The sequence below is a fragment of the Amphiprion ocellaris genome, chromosome 10, assembly GCF_022539595.1.
Source record: "Amphiprion ocellaris isolate individual 3 ecotype Okinawa chromosome 10, ASM2253959v1, whole genome shotgun sequence".
NCBI classification, from domain to species: Eukaryota; Metazoa; Chordata; class Actinopteri; family Pomacentridae; genus Amphiprion; species Amphiprion ocellaris.
Genome location: NC_072775.1, coordinates 34,362,547 through 34,387,175, shown reverse-complemented (window position 1 = coordinate 34,387,175; position 24,629 = coordinate 34,362,547). Strand labels below are relative to the sequence as shown.

Sequence of the window (24,629 nt, the reverse complement as noted above, 5' to 3'; positions counted from 1 at the left end):
CTTCAGAGGTCTAGTGGAGTCCAGATGCCACAGCAGACCTTCAGGGGTCTAGTGGAGTCCAGATACCACAGAACACCTTCAGAGGTCTAGTGGAGTCCAGATACCACAGCACACCTTCAGGGGTCCAGTGGAGTCCAGATGCCACAGCAGACCTTCAGGGGTCTAGTGGAGTCTAGGCCTCGATGGGTCGGGGCTGTTTAGGCAGCACAAACAGACCAACAGAATATTAGGTAGGTGGTCATAATGTTATGCCTGATCAGTGAATAACCCACCATATAGATTAATAGATCAAACCTGTATAGTTCAGTTTCCTTCATGCTTAGAGAACTGGAGTTGCATCCAGTAACTACTGTTTGTTGTTGTTTTGGAGTCTCAGTTGAAGATGTTGGATCCGACGTGACAAAGGAAACTCAGTGAGCCCATTGAAGGGTTGTTTCTGTAACCTTAAATTTTTATCCTACCTAACATGAGTCCTTAAAGTCGACCTACGCTCTAAGAAATAACGTATGGGCTCAACAACAACAACAAAGAACAATAAAACAATCTGCATGTTTTTGCAGTTTTGGCAACTTTTAATGACATTATGTTCAACTGTAGAAAATACACTGAGTTAGAGGGATTCTGCAGTCAAAGGTATTTCGAATTAACTGCCTGAAATTGTATGTTAAGATGAAGGAGGCCTGACATCTTGAACTATGTGATAAAAAATGTAGTTCTCAAGCCAATTTCCTAAAGTAACTTCAACTTGAATGCGGTTTTAAATGAACTAGTGTAGAAGGGAAAACATTATTATGTCAAAACAACTAATCAAAATAATTTTTACATTAAAGATTTATCAAAATCTGTAAACTAGATTTCTCTTATCTTACAGTGATGCATTGAATTAAGTGTTGGGAGTGGGCTGTTTAAATTGCTTTTAGAGTGTATAGGTACCTGCTGCTGTGTTCCCAACTAATTTACAGTTTTTAAAGCCAGAGAATCTTACAGACTCTCATAGAGATTCTTGGTTTTCCACGACTTCAAAAAGCTGATGGAGGCTCAAAAAGTTTGTCCAATTTTAGAATCTCCTCCATCGAAAAAAATCACACTGGAGATGCCAGCAATAACAATATGCACAAACAGGTTATTTTCTGTCAAAGACTAATCAAGATAACAGTTTAGTTATGAACGTTTCAGTGACAGCCTGATTAAAATACACAACCATACCCAGCAAACCTATTTAAATGATAGGGTTGTGTCAGATGATGGGATGTTTTTATAAATGTCACCAGCTGTCAAAGTCATAATCACTATACTCTGACAGAAAACACTAAAAAACAACACTCTTAAACATTACATCACCCAAAGGTTTGTAAAACAGTTAAAACTGGCTCCACCACAGACATCTACAGTAAGAAAATGCTTCCTGGTACTACAGTAATACTTCATATCTCCCTTCATCCACCAAGTTTTTTAAAGTGTTTTCTTGAACCTGAGCTAAAGTTTCCCTTCAATCCTGTTGCTGTTCCTCAGCAGTGGTTGGTTTTTCTCCCTGCAGATGTAGATGCTCCATGATGAATGTTATCGACCTTCTATGTGTTTTTCAGGTGTGGTGAGTTCAAAGCCTCATCAAATCCACTAAACCCTGATTGATCCTTCAGCCTCGGTTTTACAGGTTGTTTCAGAGACATTCCACTGAGTTTGACTTTCCATTGCACCATTTCACACAGACCCCTGAGGTAAATTCTGCTTACAGCTAGTGGTGGCTGCTCATTTTTCTACTGTTTCGCATTAGCTTTATTTCATTATAGTCCTCCACTATTTCTCAGTTCTATTGTGCACCATAATTATATCTCCCCCAGCCTCTAGTCTTCATTGTTTTCTCTTTTCCAGCCTTCAAGAACCCTGAAACCTTCACTGTTTCCTTCCCTTATGACCATGAATGTTCCTGGACAGTTCATCTGTAGTTCTAGTGGCTCAGCTCTTTTAAGTTTCTACAGTAAGTATCGTTTTATTTGTATTAAAAATCTTCCTGTCCTTTCTTCTATCCACTCATCATCTGAGTCCAATCACCAAAAATGAAAAGAAAAAAATGCTGTTTCCAGCTCAGTATAATGTTGTCAATGTCATCTTCTTATTGGTCCATGGATATGTTAGTAACTTTGTGGTTAAAGTTTGTTGACACTGATTCTGTGTAGAAAACAGGAAACAAACAGCAGAGTCAAGCTAAACATTTGTTGACCCATCCATCAACCCTGACCTCCTCCTTCTGTGGACTTCAACAACATCCAGCTTCCTGTATTGTTTCTGGTGGACAGTAGTCAGAATTCCTGCATCCATAACGGAGCTTTGTCTCTTGAATGTAAACATATTGTCATGTTTCGCCTCCTTCAGGCCACAAACTCTGGTCAGAAAGTCACATCTGTACTCTGAAATCCCGCCTGTGGTCTGATGTGACCCTCTCACAATCCATAAGGTCATTTGGACGTTGTTTCCTTCAGTTTTTCAGCTTTTTGCTCTTGTTCCACCTGCTTTGAATGTGGCACAAACTCCAGAGAACTTCAATACTTGTGGTTGTCCAGATGTGCTGTGAATTCAGCATCTGTCTTCGATGCTCTTCGCTCGGAGTCGACACTCAGCAGCGCCGGGATTCGCTCACAAACCTCACCAAGCTCCGCCTCCTGAGGGCTCATCGGGATTTGAACGCTCCAATCACCTTTCTGCAAAAACACAGAGGATTAAAACATTAAATATTATCTCACATTCAACTGTATTTTTGTCACATTGATACAGTGAAGCCCTAAATCACTCAAAGGGATACCAAGTTTGGCTGTATAGTGAATTATTGTTGTAGCAACAGGTTTCTTCTGACTGGACATGACATAAAAAAATATTTAATTTTTTTCCCACTTTTTTTTTTGTGCAAATATTCCATTTTCTTGATCAATGGAAAAGCCTTTATTTGCCACGAAATCAATCAGACGGTTCTCACAACTGCTAGCAAAATTTTTTCATGTCTGCATTCGGGGTTTGTACTTTTTTTGGAAATTTTAATTTCCAGCACTGATTGGATATAGAAGCACTTGTCTCAAAAATTACCACTGCAATAGTAACAATTCACCATAAACATCTCACAGCACAACGTCTTCCTCTCTTTTGTCACTTTTTGATGTCATTATCATGCTTCATTTTCTCAACAATTTGTGACAATTATGGGCTGTATAAATCATTTTGGATGTGATAGTTTTAGCAAAAATGAACATAAAATAGTTAAAATTCATTATTAGCATCTCCAACACAACGTCTTACTGTGTTTTATCACTTGTTTACATAATTTCCAGCCAGAAGAAACCTGTTGGTTAAATACAAATTCATTATTAATGGAATTAATTAATTTGGAGCTTAATTGTTTTATCTGAATCTATATGCAGTAATAAATTGAGTCTTCAGGTCACATTGAACTGACAGGATCATATTTCAACATCATTATGTCCCAAATCAACTAATATCAGCGTTTCTCCAGCAGAGTGCAGCAAAACACCACTGCTGGTCCACTATATTGCCAAAAGTATTGGGACGTCGTCCTTTACAAGCACATGAACTTCAATGACGTCCCTTTGTTAATCTGTAGGGTTTAATATGAGTTGTTCCACCCTTCACAGCTTTAACAGCCTCCACTCTTCTGGGGAGGTTCTCCACAAGGTTCAGGAATGTTTCTGGGAATTTTTGACCAATCTTCCAGGAGACAGTGATGTTGGACCTGAAGGCTCTCAGTCTCCTGTAATTCATCCTGAAGGTGTTCTATCAGGTTGAGGGCTGGTCAGGTTCCTCCACACCAAACTGACTCATCCATGGCTTTACTGACCTGCTTTGTGCACTGGATCACTGGAACAGGAAGAGGTTCCTAATTACTGCCACTTTGTTATAAAACCACCAACAGTTGACCGTAGAATATCTAATATCTATCAGGATGCCACGCTTGAATTAACTGAACTCCTGAGAGTGACCCGTTCTTTCATTAATGTTTGTAGAAGCAGACTGAATGCTGAGGTCTTTGATTTTATACTCCTGTGGCCACGGAAGTGATTGGAACACCTGAATTCAATTACTTGGAGGAGTGTCCCAATACTTTTGGCAATATAGTGTAGTTCAAACATGGTCCCAGCCTGTTTCTCAGATTGTGATGTTCAGTTTTTCATATTTCTTGGTGTCTGTGTATGAGACGGACTGACCAATGACTGTGGCAGCGGCTCTTTATGGAAATATGTCTGGCAGGCGTCTGGCCGGCAGTGAACGACAGACCAGAACAAAGCAAACAGCAGACCGGCCATGACGATGACGATGACGGTGACGGTGACGGTGGTCGGCCTCTTCCAGGCAGCAGCACCTGCAGGGAGTCAGAACCCGACATGATCAGGACAGAGCAGCTGATTCTGGAGATTTAGAAACCAGGACAATAAAGTAGGAGTTTTAAACTAAAAACTCAAATGAGGCATAATTTATGAACATTTTAGGGAAGTGGAGACATTTATTGATTGGAATTGAAATGTTGGGAAAATGAAAACATAGAATCAGTTAATTTAAAAAACAAAACATGAACATGAATGATTCTATGTGAGGACATTTTCCAAATTTGACCTAATTTATGGAGATTTTTGAGTGTGGACATTTATTGTTGAAAGTTAAGTTTAGGAAGTAAAAACATGATTGTGAGAACGTTGACGTGATACTTTTAGGTGAAATCAGAAACCTGAGGACATTGTTGAAATTGGAATTATTGTTTGAAACTTGAGAAAACATTTGCGGACAGAATTTAGAAGTTTTTAGGGTCAGGGTTATGTTTATGTCAGTAAAACTTATCTTGTCAGGAAACTTATTGTGTGAAAGTTAAAGCTTGTGGGTTGTAACGAGTAATTAGTTTCCAAAAAGTTTTTTTTCACTGTAAACAGTATCTGGTACTTGGTACTAGTTTAATTAGTTTATTACATATAGAAATCTAAGAACGATATCCTGATTTGTTGTTGTGTTTGTGCGTTTAAAACGATGTCAGGGCGGTTTCTTGCAGCGTTGTCATGACAACCAGCTCAGAATCTTGTCTACGCTGAAATCATCTGGTCCCGAAGGTGAGCTGGGTCAGGCTGAACCTGTACCTGTGATGGACACACAGCGGGTGTCGGTGCTGCTGCTGTGCAGCCCAGAGTCCAGGACGACCTGAGCGCTGACGCAGTACATCACTCCCACCTGCAGGGCGGCGACGTGGAGCACCGTCTGCTCAGAGGGCATCGAGAACACAGCAGCCTGAAGGAGACAACGAGCAAGTCAGTGTTTTTATTTGATGGGGGACAGATGCAGTAAACAGAGGGAGGGTTTAGGTTGAACTGCAGGCAGTGTTTCCACACAGCAGAGATGCTGAGAGGAAAATAAACACAATGGATCAGTTAAATAAATGCAGCATGGCTCCAAAACAGTGACAAGGTGTTGGAGATACATTCAGCATGGTGAAACATCTTTCTACAAATGATGAACAGAGCAGAGAGAAAAAGTCTGGAGAGGAAACATGGAGGTAGATAAATATCTGGAGGCTCATTTTTGTCCAGTGTTGGTCACATCTGTGGGTCCTTGTTGACATATGGATTCCAGATTTTGTTTTAATTGTTTTCAATATAAATAATCCAAGAGATTTAACTTTTTTCTTTTTTGTGATTTCTGTCATTCTAAATGTGTCAAAGTGACAGAAGACATTTCTGAGTTCTCTCTCCTTCTCTGTGGTTCTGTTTCCATTGAGCTGCAGGACTTTAGATTGTGGTGAAAAATGAACCAACAGTGAAGAAAAATGAGACGGGAGCAACAACCAATAAAAAGAAACTGATTAGCTTTTCTCCACTCAATATTCAGGTTTTTCCTTTAATTTGTCACCTGTGTGAGCCATACTATGACAAAAGGCAATGAAATGAATACTGCAAATGATGTAAATTATTATTGCCTACAAGCTAACTTAGAAAGAAAGAGACATGGAAAATAAATTAAAGCTACAAGCTGGGAATATATGAAAACAATGAGATATAGAGAGTGAACCAGTGGAGATAAGAGTGTAAAAATTACAAATAAAGAGAAGGAAAGAGGAAAAAGACTGAAATAAAAGTTGGCAAAGGAAAAATGAAATAAAGGAGGAGAGACAGCAGGAAGGAAGTGAAGAGAAGTCAGAGTTAAAGAACTCAGGAGAAGAAGAAACGGAGGAGACATGAACCAAAAGAAAGAAGGAATAACCTGCATCTCATCGCCTTCCTTCCACACCGTCACGCTGACAGCAGCTGAAGGAGGAAGTTTGTTGAAGGTCACCTGAAGGGCGTCGCTGGAAGTCGTCACTGACATCTCTGGAACCGTCATCAGCGCTGCACAACATTCATGTTTTACTCTCTCTTTATAAAACACAACACAGCTGCTCTGAAGCAACAACTCAGGAACAACACTTGAGGACTTTTCTGCACCTTTCTTTTTGGTATTTGTGATTTTTTTTACAGTTCTGACATCATTAAGCTGAGTTTATAACGTGAGGACATTTTGCAAAATTACAAACATGAACGTGATCATTTTTTTGTATAATTTTGTATGTAATCAACTGGGGAGGTTTTGATGCTGAAATCTATGAGTTGATCATTTTAGCATTTTCACCTTTTTAGAAATCAGCTTTAGAGCTTAGATCAGTCAGATATTGATGCTGGATCTTGTCTTGTTGGAAAAATATTTAGTAATTTTTGATGCTTTTGAGTCATTTTAGACAAGATGTAGACCAAAATATGTAAAGACTGGAACGTTGTTTTGTCAAACGTACCACATGTCAGATTCTACTGATGTTAGAGCCTCAACAGTTGGTGAAACGTCAACCAGTGTAGCACTTCCAATGAAAATATGCTACCATTAGCATGGCTAAAGGCTAGGCTAGGAAAAGGTTCCACTCTGGGAGCTGTAGACTGTATTTTAGTAGAAATATGGATCTACGTATATAAACACTTCAAGGAACTTTTGTTTGAAAATGTTGCACTTTTTTCTGTTTTCAAGCGCCAATAATTGAGAATGCATCCTAGTCAGTCATTCTGATCTGCTGGAAGCTATTCTGTCTCTTTCCTCACCACATTTCATGCCTGTTGGAGTTTTATTTCTGGAGCTATTAAACCAATTAAATGGCTTCACAGCTAAACACTTTATTTTTTGGAGGGGGAGTGAAAACAGCAGTGAAGTGTGAGCTCTGTCTGGATGCTCGGGTCTTACTGTCTCTCCGGTTGAAGGCTCGGCTGAGGCGGGTCCAGGCTGAACGCTGTGAGCCACACTGAGCTCTGACCTGCAGGTTGTAGTCCGAGTCGGAGCCGAGGTCCAAGCTCAGGTCGCAGTGAGTTCCAGGGATCTGCTGGCATTCTGCAGCGTCCAACCAGCTGCCGTTCCTGAGCAGCAGCTCGAACTCCCTGAAGGACGACATCAGGCTGAAGGTCAGCTCAGGAAAACCTCCATTATCTCACTTTATATGTCACAGACATGAAGTCCACCATCCTGCTGCCATAAACACTCACTGGAGCACCAGATGAGGATCGATCCGCTGTGAAACAGTTCCAACAAACCTCCTCCTGTTTGCTGTTTTTAAAAATGAATGAGCTTTTTTAACTCTCTGAACACAGCAGTAGATTCTGGGTGTTTTTTTTTCTTGCCTCTGCCACATTTTTCCTCATTGTGGGTTCATTTTTCACTGCGATATAAAGTTCTACCCCTCTATAGAAACTCAGAAATGTCTTCATTTATGTTACAACAATTTAAAACCAAAACCATACTAATTCTAGAAAAAAACGTTTTTGCCACATACTATAAATATGTAGCTTTTTACATGTTTACAGCCTCTACAACCTTCTTCTCTCTACTCTGCACATTAACTGTGGAAAGATGTTTCACCATGTTGAATGTATCTTCCAACTACTCGTCCCTCAACAATTAAAAATAATCCTGGAATCAACATTTTCCCAAGTGTCTACAGATGTGACCATGTGTCATAATAATAATAATAATAATAATAATAATAATAATAATAATAATAATAATAATAATAATAAACTTTATTCATACAGCACCTTTTAAAAACAGTTACAAAGTGCTTGACAAAAAACAAAATAAAAGTAACAGGAGTCAGAAGTTCAGATCTAAACACGATCAAATGATTTAAATTATATTACAGACAATATAAATAAAATTTTAAAAAGTCAAACAAACTCAAGCAACAGTCACTAAACATATCATCTAGACTGATTGAATAAAACTTAACATTTCATTAAAAAGCTGCACTGGTTCCTGCTCTGTGTCCAGACTGCATCTGATATTAAAATATTAACCACATTTTATGATTTAAATGGTTTAAAAGCTTGAACTGTGCTCACCTAAACCACAGCAATGTTCCTGAGAACAACCTGAGATTTAAATTTCAGCTGCCAAATAATGACAACAACAGGTGTGTCTTTTTTCCTCTGTTGCTGGTTGACGTCATTTAATGGCTCAAACACCTGCAGCATGTTTTTCTAACCTCATTAAATTAAAGGAACTGGCTGCATATTTCACATTTTTATGCCTAAGGCTTCATACGACGCTGATGAAACTTGTTTTCACAGCTGCTGCAGCCAGAAGTGCACATTTATCAGAGCTGAAACGCTGATTTAATCAGTCAAGCTGCTGAAGAAATCAGCACAAAAATCTCATAACTTGTTGATTTGACTTAAAGCGAGACACTACAGGTGAAAATGTAAACCTTTTTCATGCACTTTTATCAACTTTGGCCTATTTTGCTTCCACAACATGTCGTTTTTCAGGCTAATAAATGGAGAAAACTGCGCATTCAAATGTTAGTCGCTCATGTAAAGTCAGGCTTTAATGAGATAATACCTTGTTTTCATATCGAGAGAAAACTTGTAAGACAAAAACATGATTGTCTTTATTTAAGTAATCAACGGAGGAAGTGTCAGAGGGATTTCTGTTTGTTAAAATAGTCATTTTCCTATAAATAATTACAATTACAATTTTGAAACACACACTGTAACTTTAACAGTCAAAGGAGTTTTTTCTCCAACAAGCAGCTCTTACAAAACTTTACAGTTTCATTTCTGACGTTATTCTGAGAGGTTTCATGGAGACGTTTGTTCATCTATCAATCATTACCTGATTTATAGAAAGTTTTATTACTTCAAACATGGAGAAGATTTATTTTTTTGACAGCTGACAGTGTTTTCTGATTACTGGAATAATAGAAAAAGAAACTCCAAATCTCCTGTAAAAACCTTTCACTTAAATTTGTCAACAAAATTAATTTCCACGTTGATTTTATCAAATTGTCAGATTTCTACTCTGGACATTAATGCAAATTTGAGCATTTTAATGAGATCATTCCTCATTTGTACATTTAAACGTTAAATTTCAGAAGACTTCTAAAGTAGAAAACCCCTGTATTAAAGTCAGGCTTAAACCTGGGGAGGTTCTATGTTGATATCTGGTTGTTTTAATGTTTCCTCTGTTGAAATCAATAACGCCGTCAGGTTTACTGACTCCCTGCCTCTTCTGTTGAAGGGTGAAATATTATTTCAGTGTGAATGAGAATATTTTACACCTACATTTTACTCTAACGTCTTTATCATCTTTATCATGAGGTTTAGTGACATTAACACACTTTTATAGACTTTTCTTTATGTGATGTCGTCTTTCTATTGCTCTACACATGCAGTAGTTAGTATTATTATTATTGTGACGTACCCCTGGTACTGGACGGAGTACAGGACTGTAGTGTTGCATGAAGCCTGTGGGGGGCGCCACCTCAGTGTGTGTCTCATGTCCACAGAGTCCATGGAAACTCTGCTGGGAGCCGGCAGCGTCCAAATATCTGCAATCACAACAAGATGTGGCATTAAATCACATCAGATGTTGGAGAAAGAACCAGATTTATCATCATTAGGACTCGCTGAGTCGTAAGTAAAATAAACACATAAGTAAATAAATAAAGGGCCAAAGAGATTAAAGTGAACAAAGAAATAAAAACATAAATAGATAAAGTTAAAAAAACTAATTAGACGATAAAAATAGACAATAGAAATAATTTTAAGACTATAGAAACAACATTAAACCATATAAATTATTCTGCCATCAAGTGTTTAATCCTCCTGTTAAATACACAAACTGCAGACTTCACTGTGGCTATAAAGCTGACAGAATAAACTTAATGAAAAAAGAAAACTTTTATTGATGCTCCAGAGTCTCAGTAATAGAAAACAATGATAAGAGTCTCCTCTGTTAGACGACAGGAGCCTTGTGTCATAATTCCTCTGTGATTGTTCAGTAGTTAAATCTACAACAAAACATCACGTTTTACGTATTTTTTGTTAGTAAACAGCGTAGTTTGTAACATTACTTGTAGATATAGTTGTTAAATGTGTGTACTGAAGTAAAATACATTATTTCCCACTTTTGAATGTATTTTTTTTTGCTAATTTCTGCAGTTGAGAATAATTCTAGAATATAGCTGAGAACAAACCTAAAGACATCCAGACTGTAAAATTACACATCTGGATTTGAAGAAACTGAAATATGTGTATATATATTTGTATTTCAGATAAACGTGATGGCGTCTTTTCACATTGCTGTCAGTATGTAAAACAAAACTACTGCAAAGAGACACAAAGCAGCTACAGAGAGATTCAAAACAACTGCAACTAGATGCAAAACTATTGCAGAGAGACACAAAACACGATGAAAAAAACTGCAAAATGACTTCAAAGAGATGCAACAAGATGGCAAACACACAAACCAACTGCAAAGAGATGCAAAACAACTGTAAAGAGACACAAAGCTACTGCAAAGAGACACAAAACAACTGCAGAGATACAAAACAACTGCAAATACACATATAATGCCTGCAGACACACAAATCAACCTTTGATTTTGTCGGCTTTGTTATACAGTCTAACATAATGATAAATAAATAAAAACACTCAGAGGAGCAGTAACTGAATTTCAGGCTTCCAAGCTGTAAAATCAAATAATTTTAATGATTTATCCCAGAAGCACAAACCTGTTTCAAGTTTACATGTAAACACACTGCAGCTCATTTATTGATGCTGATTCCTTTCATTGATCTCGTCACCTGAAGCCATTTCTAAGAGCCTTGATGCAGATTTAGGGGCTGAAAGGAGGAGAACTGACCATTGAGGTCCAGCAGGATCACCATCATCAGCTGACTCATAGTCTGCCTCAGAGTCATGACCACAGGGTTGGTCTCCCAAAAGCAGCAGAGAAAAACCAGCCACATCAGCTCCTTCATGTCCCAATCCCTCCAGTCACCTGCACTTAAACTGATGCCTAGAATGAAATACAATCAGCCAAGAAAACCTGGATATTCTCTACTCTCAGCTCATCCAGGAGAACAATGAAAGTTTTAAATCCACTGTGATGACGGTTAAAAATCCCAGTAAGTTTCCAGTTTCAGGGTCGTATCTCCTCTAAGTGTGATTGTTGATCTTGTTTTCCAAACAAGACTCAGATCTTGTTTGTCTTTGTGAAGCCGGATGCTGGATTCGGGGCTGCAGAGCCAGTCGGACTAGTTGTCAGTTCCCCCGAGGCATCAGCAGCTTCAGCTGATTTACAGGTTAAATACCAGAGTTACAGAACAACTCAGGTAGTCTTAGAGTCTCACAGGCACAAACATGCTTTGTTCTGTGTGTGTGTGTTACTGTGTGTGTGTTACTGTGTGTGTGTGTGTGTGTGTGTGTGTGTGTGTGTGTGTGTGTGATCTTTGCCTTCACTGATCTGCTGCTACATGAGTGTCACCAGGTATTGATGGACACAGCAACATGATTTCTACCAAAACCACAGCAAAAAAGAACAGCAAAGAGGCCCAAAATGACCACAGAGATGCAAAAAACCCTGCAAAGGGACACAAAACGACAATAAAAAGTGACAAAACAACTGCAAAGGGACACAAAATCATAACAAAAAAACACCAAACAACTACAAAAGACACAAAATAACAGCAGAGACGCAATGAGCAAAGAGATGCAAAATTACCTGCAAAAAGTCACCAAACAACTGCACATAGACACAAAATGATTGCAAAGAGACATAAACTGATCACAAAAAGACACAAAACAACTGCATAGAGACAGAAAATAACAGCAAAGAGACACAAAACGACAACAAAAAGAGATAGAACAACAACAAAGGGACAACAAATAACAGCAAAAGGACACAAAACGACTGCAAGGAAACACAAAACAATAGCAAAAATAAACAACACAACTGTGAGGATAGAAAAATACGTCAGAGACACAAAAGGACAGCAAAAGGACACACAACAGCTGCAAAGAGACAAAATAACTGCACAACTCCTCAAGTTGAGGAAAGTATTTCAATCTGATGCTGAAACTCATTTTAGAAACGTGTTCCACCTTAAAATAGGCAGGATAAATAATTAAAGTCATTTTATGAATGTTTACACCAAACTCTGTACAACAACAATTTACTGTGGAAAAACACAAATAGAACGGAATTTATCATGGAGTAAAGAAAAAACGAACAAAAAATATAGTTAAAAAGATACAAAAATCTGGTAAATAAATGGTAACGAGGAGTAAAAATAACAGCAAATATCTGCACAGTAATGATATTTTCAGGCTATTTTAAACCAAGTAAAAACAGCATAATTTTATGGTCAAATGTTGTTTAAAAAAAAGTTGCTATTTTTAAAAATACACAGACTAGAAGAGGAAATAGTTTAAAAAACGAATTGGTACTTTTCAGTTCTTTACACAATTTTTCTTTAAAATAACAGAAAATATCTGTAAAACAATGATGTTTTTAACTGATTTAAATGAAATAAAATAAATCAATTACAGTCAAATCACCATTTATCAAAACACAGATTTTTGATGTGAACATTTTATTTATTTTTATATATATATATATATATATATATATATATATATATATATATATATATATATATATATATATATATATATATATATATATATATATATAATATATATATAAATAAATATATAAAAAAAATATATATATATATTTTTTTTTTTTTTAAACAGTTTTGGCCTGTTTTTGTTTTGTTGGTTTGTTTGTTATACAATTATATAAAAATATAAAAACATAAAATTCTGACTAACAATTTTGTTAGATATTATTTGTAATTTAATAAAACAAAAAAAATCAGTAAAATAACAGTTGAACAAGTAGTTCCCATTTTCTAATCTTTAATATGCGTAGTTTTATTTTCCAATAGCAACAATATCTGTAAAATAATGATGTTTTTCACTGATTTAAATGCAGTAAAAATTGTGTGATTAAAGGACAAAAGTCACAAAAGACCAAATTATGATTTGTAAAAGCACAGATTTTTGATGTGGACATTTTTTAGTGTTGTGGATGAAGATGTCTGACAGTTTGTCTAATTTCTGTTTCCTTTCACTCAGACTGAACACAAATGTTTAAAATACAAACTTAATAAAAATCTAGTTTTTATTGCCCTGATAAACTCTGTTCACACACTATTTGGCGCAAAGGAATTAAATTAGAATTCTTATTTATGCCTTTAAAATTAACATGAAAACTAAAAAAAATATAGATTATCTTAACATTCTGGACACGTTATATTCAGAATATGTAATAAAAAGTAACTTAGGTTTACCCCTTTTCTCTGTTTTTCTTATTTTAAACTAAACTTTTCTAGATTTTTCTGAAAATGCAACATTTTTGAACTGAACTAAAACACACTAAACACATAAAACTAACGATAGGTCATAATTATCTGTTGAGGAAGTGTAGGATGAAGAGGAATGTGAGCAGAATAACAATTTCTAAATATTTATCTTACAAATCAGTCAAAAACAATAATGGTTAAAATGAGTTGTAGCTGAATGATAAACTGGCCATTTGACGGGTTTCTCTACAGCGTGAGAAGTTTTCTGACTGAATAAACAAAGTGGATTTGTGTGGATTTTCTATTTGGTTTCATGAAGGTTTCTGTTCTGACCCAGTTTAATATCATCTTGTCTGAGGAAAAAGAACAGAGAAAAGGCGAAGCGTCAGACTTTGGACTCTCATGATGATCAAACATTAACTGTCACCAACCATAAAACCATAAAAACTCAGACTAACCCACGCAAGCAGCTTCTTTTTATTTCAGCCTGAAACCAGCACACAGATGAGTCATTATGTTTGTGTTAATTCCTGTTATTTATTTAAATTCCACAGCAAATACAGCAAGTTCAGCTCAGAAAACAGCCCAGATACAGACACAAAGCTAACAGGAAGTCATGTTTAGAGCTTAGTTAAATTACTGACTTCATTCTCCTCTTCATTTATCTGACCTTTATGTGAACATTTTCTTTCACTTCTCCTCCATAAACAGCTGCTTCGTTTGAGGAAATATGTGAAAAGTGAACTTCAGTTTGTGGTTCAGTGTTTTGAAGAGTTTTAGTTCCTCTGATGCTGATTGTTTGGTCTGAACATAATAGAAGGAAACTTATCTGAGTTTCAAAGCAACAACTGCTTCTGGGTCACTTGATTTTAGTTTCTGTTTTAGCTCCATAAAAACCATATTTTTAGTTATTTCAAGGAAATCTGTACTTGAATGGAATTATGTAATGATAAGATGTAAAGTGTTTTCTGTCAAGAGCTTCATTTTCTGACCTAAAAACTGACTTACAATGGTAAATATTTTTTTTAAATGGTATTGCATAGATTGTCCCTCTTTATTCAGATAAAAGAACAAATATTAATTTAGATTAATTTACATGTTTATTGTAAAAAAAAAATAAAAACTGAAGTCTGTATTTTTATTCATTGTAATGTTTTCTATTACAACCTAAAACCTAAAACTTACTTTCCCTTGTTGTGTTAAACTACAGATAATTTCTTGTCAAATCACACAAAACAGTATTAATTTCCACAATAACCACAAGAAAACTGCAAACATCAAGAATCTGTACTATTAGAATAACTTCTTCTTTTACACCGTCTGATGATAAAATTACACTTATAAAAAAATACTGTATTTAGCAAAAAAATATTGTTATTGTTCAAATATAGGCAGATATTTGAAAGAATTATTATGTAAATAAAGTATTGGAAAATGGTAGATAATCTTATTAAATGGTTTAACACAGATATTCCCTGTTTTTTCTGAAAAAAATGAAAAAATATGTTTAATTCAGATAAATGTACATATTTATTGTAAAAAAAAAAAAAAAAACTGAAATCTGTAGAATATTGTTATTACGCCTCTCTAAATGTTTTTTTTTCTCTTTTTGTTTTGCTTCTCTTGTTTATTGTTGCAGCAAAAATGACATCAGCAGCACAGTTTTGTCCTTCACCTCCGACTTGCCGTAGTTTGGGACGTAACTACATTGAAACTGTGAAGTCATTTGAAGTCAAAACTCTGATTCACGATAATTACATTCTGACTTTTCCAGATCTCCAGTTTAAGAATCTATACGGTCATTTGACTGGTTCAAACTTGATTTAAGACTGTAGAAAGGTCAGAGGAGATATGTGGAACTGTAAGGAATTAAAGATGCCTTGAACCAAAGTTCTGGAAACAGGAATTCCGTCTAGTTATGAGAAAGTTCAAGCACATGATTGGTAGAAGTGATGTAATTGACTAGAACTGGACATGTGCAGTGTTTTTCAGCCTCCCGTCTCGGTTGACACAACGACTAGTGGCTGTCGAGGTTATCTGAGGTGTGGCCGAGGACTCAGTCATCATCATCGTCATCATCATCATGGGTGCCTGGTAGGAGGTGAGGGGGAACTTTAGGGAGCGGCTCCACACTTTATGACCCTTTCAGAGTGTAAAGTCCTCGTGTTGGAGACTCGGACGTCACATTAAGGAGAAACAGCTGAAGGAGACACAACAGAGCCTCCAGCAACCCGACCGAGGCTTCACCTTCCAGGACGAGGCCTTGAGACATCGCCACTTTCCGAAGGCTTCTTTGGTTTTTAGTCCGTTCGCAACAGTCGAAGTCTCTGCGTTTTTTGTTTTAAGGCGTTTTTTCTGGAAACGCTGCAACCATGTCGACGGCTGTGGAAGCGATCGGGTTCATCATGTGCATCATCAGCTGGCTAGTGACTGCAGCATCGCTGGTCAACGACTACTGGAAGATCTCCACCGTGTCCGGCAGCGTCATCATCTCCCAGAGGCAGTTTGAGAACTTGTGGCACTCCTGCGCCGAGAACAGCGCCGGCATCGCCGAGTGTCGGGACTTTGAGTCGATGCTCGCCCTCCCTGGTAAGACGAGTCCAAGTCCTCTATATGAACCTGTCATTGTTTCAGTCTAGCAGTGAATTTATGGTCGACTGTTTTAAGTTTACAGTCAAGTTACGACGTCTTTAGAACTTTAAAAAACACATCTCTTAATCGTTCAGTGAGGGGAGATAAAGTGAAAATATTTTAATCTGATGTTTGTCTGGAAAAGACATTTAATTGTCTGGTTTGAAAATTAAACAATCTAAAACGTTTGAGGGGTTAGAAGCAGAATGGTCTAACCTACAAAAAGTCAGAAGTTTTATATCATTTCTGTAATATTTCATGGCCTAGATTTTAGTGTCAGAGTGGTCGAACCCACAACCCAAATACAGTGTTACAGTGGTGCTTTCAGTGTTAGATCATTCTGGAAAACACTAAACTCTCAACCCATTTTTCTCCAAAACTACAGGAAGTGGGTCAGACCATCTGCTTCCAAACCCTTCAGTTTTAAGGTTTGCTGTACTTTTTCACATTTAAGACCAATGAAGTGATTAAGAAGCAACAGAGTCAAGTTTCTGAGTTTTACATGACGTCAGAGAATTCAATAATCTACAAAGATCAAACAGGATCTGAACTTTTGAGCCATTTTTTGAAAGGTCATGAGATCAGTTTAACAGAAAATAGGCCAACTGTCATGTGGCACCATTTCTGAATCCGTCGTCCAAAGGTTGGTGGATTTTCCAGCCACAAGTTTCCCGCTGAAAATAGAATCAAGATCAACTAAACATATTCAGGGAATACACTACTTCATATTAATTTTATAGTCATTAGTAATGAAGTCAGTTTACCACCAGGTTGTTTTTTCTCCCATAATCAAAATAAAACATTATATAAGATTATCTTTTAGGCGCCATTTTGAGCTTCGTCCTCCACTGGCAGTAAAATGGAGGGAAACAGAAGCAGCCAGTCGTGTTTATGCTTCTTCACTTTAGTTCACTTTAATGTGTATTTACTGTGTTTAGGTTGAAAAATGTCTCATTTTTAGCCATTGTGTGATTTTGTTTGGTGTATAACTATTGTCGTAGCTGTGTTTTAGGATCACACATTAATCTCTCCAGCAGCTTTTCCTTAAAATGAGGAAATACGTCACATACACTGTAAAACCAGTGAACATTTTTAACAGTTTTTTATTAGCATTTTTAATTATTATTTTACAGATTTTCTCTGTTTTGTTAATTTCTAGTAAAGTCACACAAAAAAGTATGAATTTCCATGATAACAAGAAGAAAACAGGTCGAATCTGTAAATAAGATCCACATGAAAAACTTTTAGGAAACTGTTCTTTTACAACATTAGACTGTAAAATTCCACTTTTTAAAATTTATAGGCCATTATTTGGAAGAATAGTTATGTAAATTAAAGATTGGAAAATGCTAAATTATTTTTTAAAATGGTATTGCATAGATTTTTCCTGCATGTTCAGGAAAAAACTGAAATAAAATATTACCTTAGATTAACTTGCATGTTGAAAAATGGTTGCAATGTCTGACCATAATATGACACTCTTTAAATCTGCTTGAAAATACTGCTATTTCAGATAATTTCACAGTTTTTACAGTATTGAATACTTTTTTATCCTATTTTTTCTGGTGCACTTCCTGCCAGATTTTCACAGTCTTTTTTATCTTTTATTTTATGTATTTTTACTTTTACAGTGCATAATGTCTTCGGTCTTGTGGATCATTTCAGGCACATTTCCCCATAAACCATCTGTTTTGGTATTTTTTCGATGACTTTATGAAGACAGAAGCTTCAGCTGTGTAAAGAGGGTGTCAGTGTTAATTATTACACCTGGTCTTGTTTAAATGAGATCAACCTCGTTGTCCATCATCACCCGTTCAGACTCCTGTATGGTTTCACTGTTCGTCCTGCTGAAACTCCCTGAAGCCCATAAAGAGGCACGGCAGGTTTTTATCATCATTTCGTTAATATATTACCACACCAGCTATAAACCACAGAAGGTATTACTTACAGTTCCTCCTTTTATTAAAGCACACTGGCTTTTTGACCAAGGAAAAGCTTTAAACATGTTGATCAGTGAGATTTAAAGGTGCTGGTAGGTGGATTATTCCCTCCATGTTTCCATCCTTTATGCTAAGCTAAGCTGTAGCTATGAGACGTACACAAGCATCAGAGAAAGAAGTTTATTTACCCCAAAATACCCCTTCAACACTACGTTTTTTTTTTTTTTTTTTAAAAATCATTAAAAAATGTAAAAATCTATCAGCAAATATGCCAAATAAAAACATTTGAATACTTTAATGTTGAAAAAATATGAAAATAATCACAATTACATGCTCATTTTCACATAATGTAAATGAATAAATTAATATTTATAAAGCTACAGATACAGATTTGGCCTGTTGTTCATTTTGTTTTGTTTTTTTTGCAGTCAAAATATAAATTAATAGTTTTTTTTTAGTTTACTAGATATTATCTGTAATTTATCACAACAGATCAAATCTGTCAAATAACAGTTTAAAAATTATTTCACATTTGTTTTTCTATCTTTAATATACAAACTTGATATGGACGTTATTTGCAGTTTTCTTGATGAAGATTTTTTTAAACTTTTTTTGTTTTTTTGCCAAGATAATGACAAATATCTATCAAATAATGCGATACAGTTTATAAAATTATAGAATTTTAAGGTGAAATGTAAAAATACAGATTTGTGATGTGGACGTTATAGAGGGTTTTGACCTGTTTTTTATGTTTAATGTATAAATTACTACTTCTTTTTAAAAATGTTTTATTCATTATTATCTTATTTTATCTTATTTATGTCATTTTGTGTCTATTTCTGGTTGTTTTTCCTCCACATTCTACTGATATTTAACTGTTTACAGTCTTGTTTTTGTATTTTTGTGTCTTGTTTTTATTGTTTTGTCTCAGTTTTCAGTTTTTTTTCACAGAATCTGGTCCAAACTGTTTATATTGTGGATAAATCTTGAATCACTGGATGTAGAATTTGATGAAATATCACAATGTTTATCATATATTTGGTTAATTTTCCCTAAACACACATGATATCTTCAAGGACCGACGGGAAGTTGTAAATCTGATTATTCTTTCTGTTTTGACAGTTTTCGGCTTACAAATGGTCATTTTAGCATTTTGATCTTTTATTTGTTTTTTCACTAAAGCTTATTTCAAATGAGTTTTTTCTCATGAACTTTCTTTGGTGTTTTTTTTCAAATTATTGAAAGTTTATTCTCAACACTAATATGTATTTCAGCCAAACTACACTGATGTGTTTCTCTTTAAGAGTTCAGATAGTTTTCAACTTCGTTCAATAAAAATATCTGAGAGCCTCTATTGAAGCTTTTGTTCATATTAGTTTATATTCTGACCACATTTCCCATCAGCCTCTTCTCTCTAAACATATTGGAAGTGATTTATGCCCTGAACTGAGCAGCAGAGACTCTGTTTATATGTATATTATCTGTAATCTTTGTAACATTTGGTGTCAGCAGTGATGTTGTTAATAATTGAATTTCATTTAATAATTTTCCTAAATGTAATAATTTCCTCCCTGCAGCTCACATTCAGGCCTGTCGTGCCCTCATGATCATCTCGCTGCTGCTGGGACTCGGCTGCATCATCGTGTCGTTGCTCGGACTCAAGTGCATCAAGATCGGCTCGTCCACCGACCAGACCAAGGCCAAGATCGCCGCCACCGGAGGCATCCTGAGCTTCCTGGCCGGTGAGTCGACCTTCAGATGGGCTCAGGTTTAACTACGACTCTCAGCTGGTGAAGTCTGGAGGCTGTTAGTGCCTCAGGAATTCTGAAAAATCACAGAAAAATAAGAAAGATTATATGATAAATGACTATATTCTAGATTGTATGTGAAGAAACCTTCATTTTGTATTTGTCGTCTGTTTATTACAAAGACGAAAATGGATTTAAAACATCAGATTTTGCCTTTAAATGCTTCTTTTTATTAGTGTGCAACATTTTCCCACAGTGACCTGACACAAAAAGAGATGTTTAAGTGCAGATATGTCGGTTTAACGGAGTGGAAACGTTATACCGGATGTTTCTACATGTAAAATAAAAGTATCTCGAGGCTGTTCCTGGTTTTTAAAATATTCAAAATATGTTGTTTACATGGAGCACAGAGAAATCTGGTTGTTTATCTCTAGTGCTGAGTTTGTGTCTGCAGAAAATTAAAACAACTCATGTTTATTATAAAAATAAAACTATACTCAAACTAGGATGTGTTGATCTAGATCAGGACTGATAAAATATATTTTTAACTGATAGGTGTCGATCCTTACTTTATGTCTGCTGTCATGTCGGTTTCGCAAATTTGAATAATTTTTAAAATAACTGCTCCACCGTCAACTAATGTTTATGAATACATTATATAAACTGAACATTCTCAGCCTCAGACACGTGATCCAACCTGAACTGTTATTATTCTGTTTAATCTTGGCTTTATTTGAACTCATGAGCTCTAAATGGGAGGTCATTAAGCACCACTGAAGTCTTTGTCATGGTGCCCCTTTAGTGATTTTACTGGTTATATGATGTATATTTTTACATCTTTAACTATAAATCATGGTTTTGTAAATGTGAAATCATCCCAGAAGTCATTAACCACCACAGAAGTCTTTGTCACGGTGCCCTTTTGCTAGCTAAACTCCCACAATGCTCTCTGCTAGCCAGCATGGACTGCCTGTAGTCTGTGATGCCTCCTCTGGTCTCTACAGCATTAAATAGCAAGAGGAAAGTATTATTGGGTATTTGCAAATAGTAAATATTTTGCTCAGATCAAATTGGGATAAAAAAAAGAAAAGAAAAGTGAAACGCAGTTACATCTGACAAATGTTCTAGTATGGAAGCATTCATGGTACAGACTCGTCACTGTGAATCATGGCCAAAAAGTAAATAAATATTGGATAAAATGAGTAATTATGACCCGTTTTGTGTGTTTGCAGGTCTGTGCTGCATGATAGCTTGTTCCTGGTACGCTTACCAAGTGGTTCAGGACTTCAATGACCCGTTCTACGGAGGCGTGAGGTGAGTTGACCCAGTATGGTCCAGTTCAAACAAAACTGATGCTGACGATTCACATTTCAGTGTGTAAAATATAGAAAGGCTTCATTTTAAAGCTTATTTATGAGGTTAGACCATAGTGATGATAAAATACATGGAATTCTGCACATTTTTACTGCTGTGTTCGCTAAACATTTAAAGATTCCACCTCCTATTATTTATCATTTTAGGATTCAGCATTGGATTCATGTTTTATTAAACTTTGCTGTCATATTGAGATGTGCGTAGTTTAACAGCGCCCCCTGTTTGCTTACATGGGAAACAAGTTGCTTTTTAACCAAAACTGTACAAATTATTGGACACCTACAGGCAGCAAATATGTTATGAATATTTTCAGTTAATAGAAATATTGTTTATTACTCCTTTTACTACTGTTTACTACAATTGTGTGTGCATGAAAGGGTTTCTTAAAGACAGTTTCTTGTTGTGTTGTACCAACAATACATCATTTACTGTCAGAGCAACAAGAAAATTGTTTTAAATGAGGTTTTTTTTGTGCATTTAAAGGCGTATGCAGATGAGTGAATTGTAAAATGTTTGTTTTTGTAGATAACCGCATCAGTGTCTGTGATTCTGTGATGCTTATATTGGAGGTTGTTAGGTGTTAGAAGGAGGTCACTGAGCTGTGAGTTGTGTGTTTGCAGGTTTGAGCTGGGTACTGGTCTGTACTTGGGATGGGCTGGATCCTCCCTGGCCATACTGGGAGGAGCTTTACTCTGCACTGCCTGTAAGAGAGCGTCACCTGGTGGCCAGAAAGGGTAAATACAGACACTCCTCAGTTTTATATTGTCTTTAAACCCTTTTTGAAACATAATCTCTAACCTAACGAGGTCAGTTTGTGTTTATTAGAGTAACTTTGTGTGGGGTTTTTTTGCTTATTTTAGTAAATGTTTAAGCGTCATATTATGTCATTGTTTACATCTTTTTCTTTGTGGTGATTTTGCAAATATTTTTTTCATTTTTTTTAGCCACTGATGCATCTTGGTTTTCATTAGACATTAGAAGAAGAGATGAAATAAACACCAGGTTACTGAGTCACACAGTAAAAGATAATGACTCCGGTTAAAGTTACTTTTCAGTTTCTTTTCTTAGCAGCGAGTTTTTCTGAGGACTTTGTGGTCAGAATCTGATGGTTCTTTGTTCTGCTCTGATGTTTTCAGAAACGCCACTTTATTGTCTGACTTTGTCTTCTTTCTTGTTTCAGCGGTTACTATGGAAACCAACCACAGAAAGTGTACAAGGCCACGCCCAAATCAGATCAGGACTCGAGCAGAGCTTACGTCTAAAGTCACACATCTGCACCGTCGCTGTCAGGAAGTTTCACCACACAACGTAAAGATAGAAACCCTCCTCCATGTCTTCAGTCGCTTTTCTCTCCTTTTTCTTATTTGTTTTAAAGAGGTGAAATCTGGAATCTTAGCGGTCTGCCAGGAATCTGTAGATTGCTGTTTAACGATTGTTTTAATTCTGTTATAGTTTGTTTTTACCTGAATAAAGTTTGTATTACATAATAAAACCTGCTGTCCTGGTTGTTTGTTTATTTTTTACAGTGTCTGTGTTGTGATGCTCGTATTAAACAGAAGTATCACAATAGTTGTGCTCATATCTTCTATAAATTATTACTAAATACAACAATTACATACAATATATGTACATGGATGATATTTAAAGCCGACACCTGTGATCCATCTGGTCACTTTGAGTTTTCTAGAGTCATTTTGTGCCTTTTTTGCAACTCTTTTAAGACTTTTCCAACAATTTTCTGTCTTTTTTGGTCTCTGTGGTTCAGTCTAAGCTTGTTTTGCATCTCTGCAGTCACTTTGGGTCTATTTGGGGTCATTTTGCACCAATTTCTGGACATTCTGAATGTTTTTGGGTCCCTTGTTAGCCATTATGATTCTATCTGTGGTTGGTTTGTGTCTTTTTGTGGTCACATCTCACCTCTTTATGGTCATTTTGATATTTTTTTGTCATTTTGAATAAATTTTTTTCCGTCGAGCTTTTTTCAGGCTCATTTTATATAATTTTCCTCTCTGTGGTTGTTTGTGGTCTGCTGATGGTCATTTTGTATAATTTTTTGTGCTTGTTTTGTGTGTCTTTTTAGCCGTTGTGAGTCTCGTAATAATTTAATGTGTCTTGGTGGTTATTTTTCCATCTATCTGTGGTTGTTTTGAGTCTGTTGTCATTTTGCATCATTATTGTTTTGTCATTTTAAGCTATTTCAGGCTTATTTTGTGTCTTTTATACCACCGTCAGTCGCTATGTGCTTGTGTTCAGTCTCTTTGTGGTTCTTATGGATCGTTTTTGGATTTTTTTTTTGGTTTTTAACTTCATGTGCTTGTTTTTGTTGTCTTTTTGGCCATTGTGAGTCTGTGATTATTTTGTGTCTCCTTGTGGTAATTTTCACTCCTTTTTGGTCATTTTGAATGTGTTTTTTGTCATTTTGCTTCACCTTTCTTGCCATTTTTGCTTTGTTCAGGCTTGTTTTTTGTCTGTTTCTTACCATTGTGAGTCTGATTATTTTTTTGTCTCTTTGTGGTCATTTTAAACTTTTTAAAACTGTTTTTGTGTCTTCGTTCAGCCACTGAGTCTCTTTGTGATAATGTTTGAACTCCTTGTGATTTTATTTTGTCATGTTGAGTTTTTTTTTAGGTTCATTTTATGTCTTTTTTTGTTGCCCTGAGTCATTTTTTGGTTTTTGTGTTCAGTCACTGTGGGTTTTTTTTTGTCATTTTCAATTTGTTAGTCACTTTATTTGTCTTTGTCCTCATTTTGCTCGTCACTATGGTCATTTTGGATCATTTTTTGGTCATTTTGAGTGCCTTGGTGTGACCATTTTAAATCTTTTTATAGTCATTTCAGCACCTCTTTTTGACCATTTTAATTTTTTGTGTCATTTTGTGCGTCTTTATGGACATTTTTAAAAATCTTTTTTGTGTCTTTTTTGGCCATTTTGAGAGTCTTTGGTTTGAGTCTGAACTCATTCTGGATCTCTGTGGTCATTTTGAGTCAATTTGTGGTCACATTGAATCAAATTTTGAACAGTTTTGAGCTTGTTTTGTGTTTTCTTTCAGCCACTGTGAGTCTCTTTGTGATAATTTCTCAACTCCTTGTGATTTTTTTTTGTCATGTTGAGCTTTTTCAGGCTCATTTTATGTCTTTTTTTGTCACCCTGAGTCCCTTTTTGTTTGTGTTCAGTCATTATGTTTGTTTTCATAGTGTTTTTTTTCATTTTGCACCTCTTTTTTGGGCATT

At 35.9% G+C, this 24,629-nt stretch overlaps 2 protein-coding genes across 3 annotated transcripts; one reads left to right on the top strand and one right to left on the bottom strand.

The window, feature by feature from the left end:
• Window positions 1–549: 549 nt before the first annotated feature.
• Window positions 550–11,561, bottom strand: crfb16 (cytokine receptor family member B16). Of its 2 annotated transcripts, none has more exons than XM_035942058.2 (7): window positions 11,200–11,561; window positions 9,757–9,883; window positions 7,249–7,439; window positions 6,247–6,371; window positions 5,130–5,277; window positions 4,212–4,366; window positions 550–2,699 (listed from the first exon to the last, which is right to left on the bottom strand). In XM_035942058.2, exons 1-7 carry the CDS (start codon window positions 11,315–11,317, stop codon window positions 2,541–2,543), a joined length of 1,023 nt encoding a protein of 340 aa, XP_035797951.2. In that variant the 5' UTR covers window positions 11,318–11,561; the 3' UTR covers window positions 550–2,540. The 2 variants fall into 2 exon arrangements, with proteins under 2 accessions (XP_035797951.2, XP_035797952.2); XM_035942059.2 differs by having other exon boundaries at window positions 11,069–11,207.
• Window positions 11,562–15,886: 4,325 nt separating this feature from the next.
• cldn15la (claudin 15-like a) lies at window positions 15,887–22,890 on the top strand. The gene is made up of 5 exons (XM_023296312.3): window positions 15,887–16,294; window positions 19,854–20,018; window positions 21,257–21,338; window positions 22,019–22,132; window positions 22,579–22,890. Exons 1-5 carry the CDS (start codon window positions 16,078–16,080, stop codon window positions 22,658–22,660), a joined length of 660 nt encoding a protein of 219 aa, XP_023152080.2. The 5' UTR covers window positions 15,887–16,077; the 3' UTR covers window positions 22,661–22,890.
• Window positions 22,891–24,629: the final 1,739 nt, after the last annotated feature.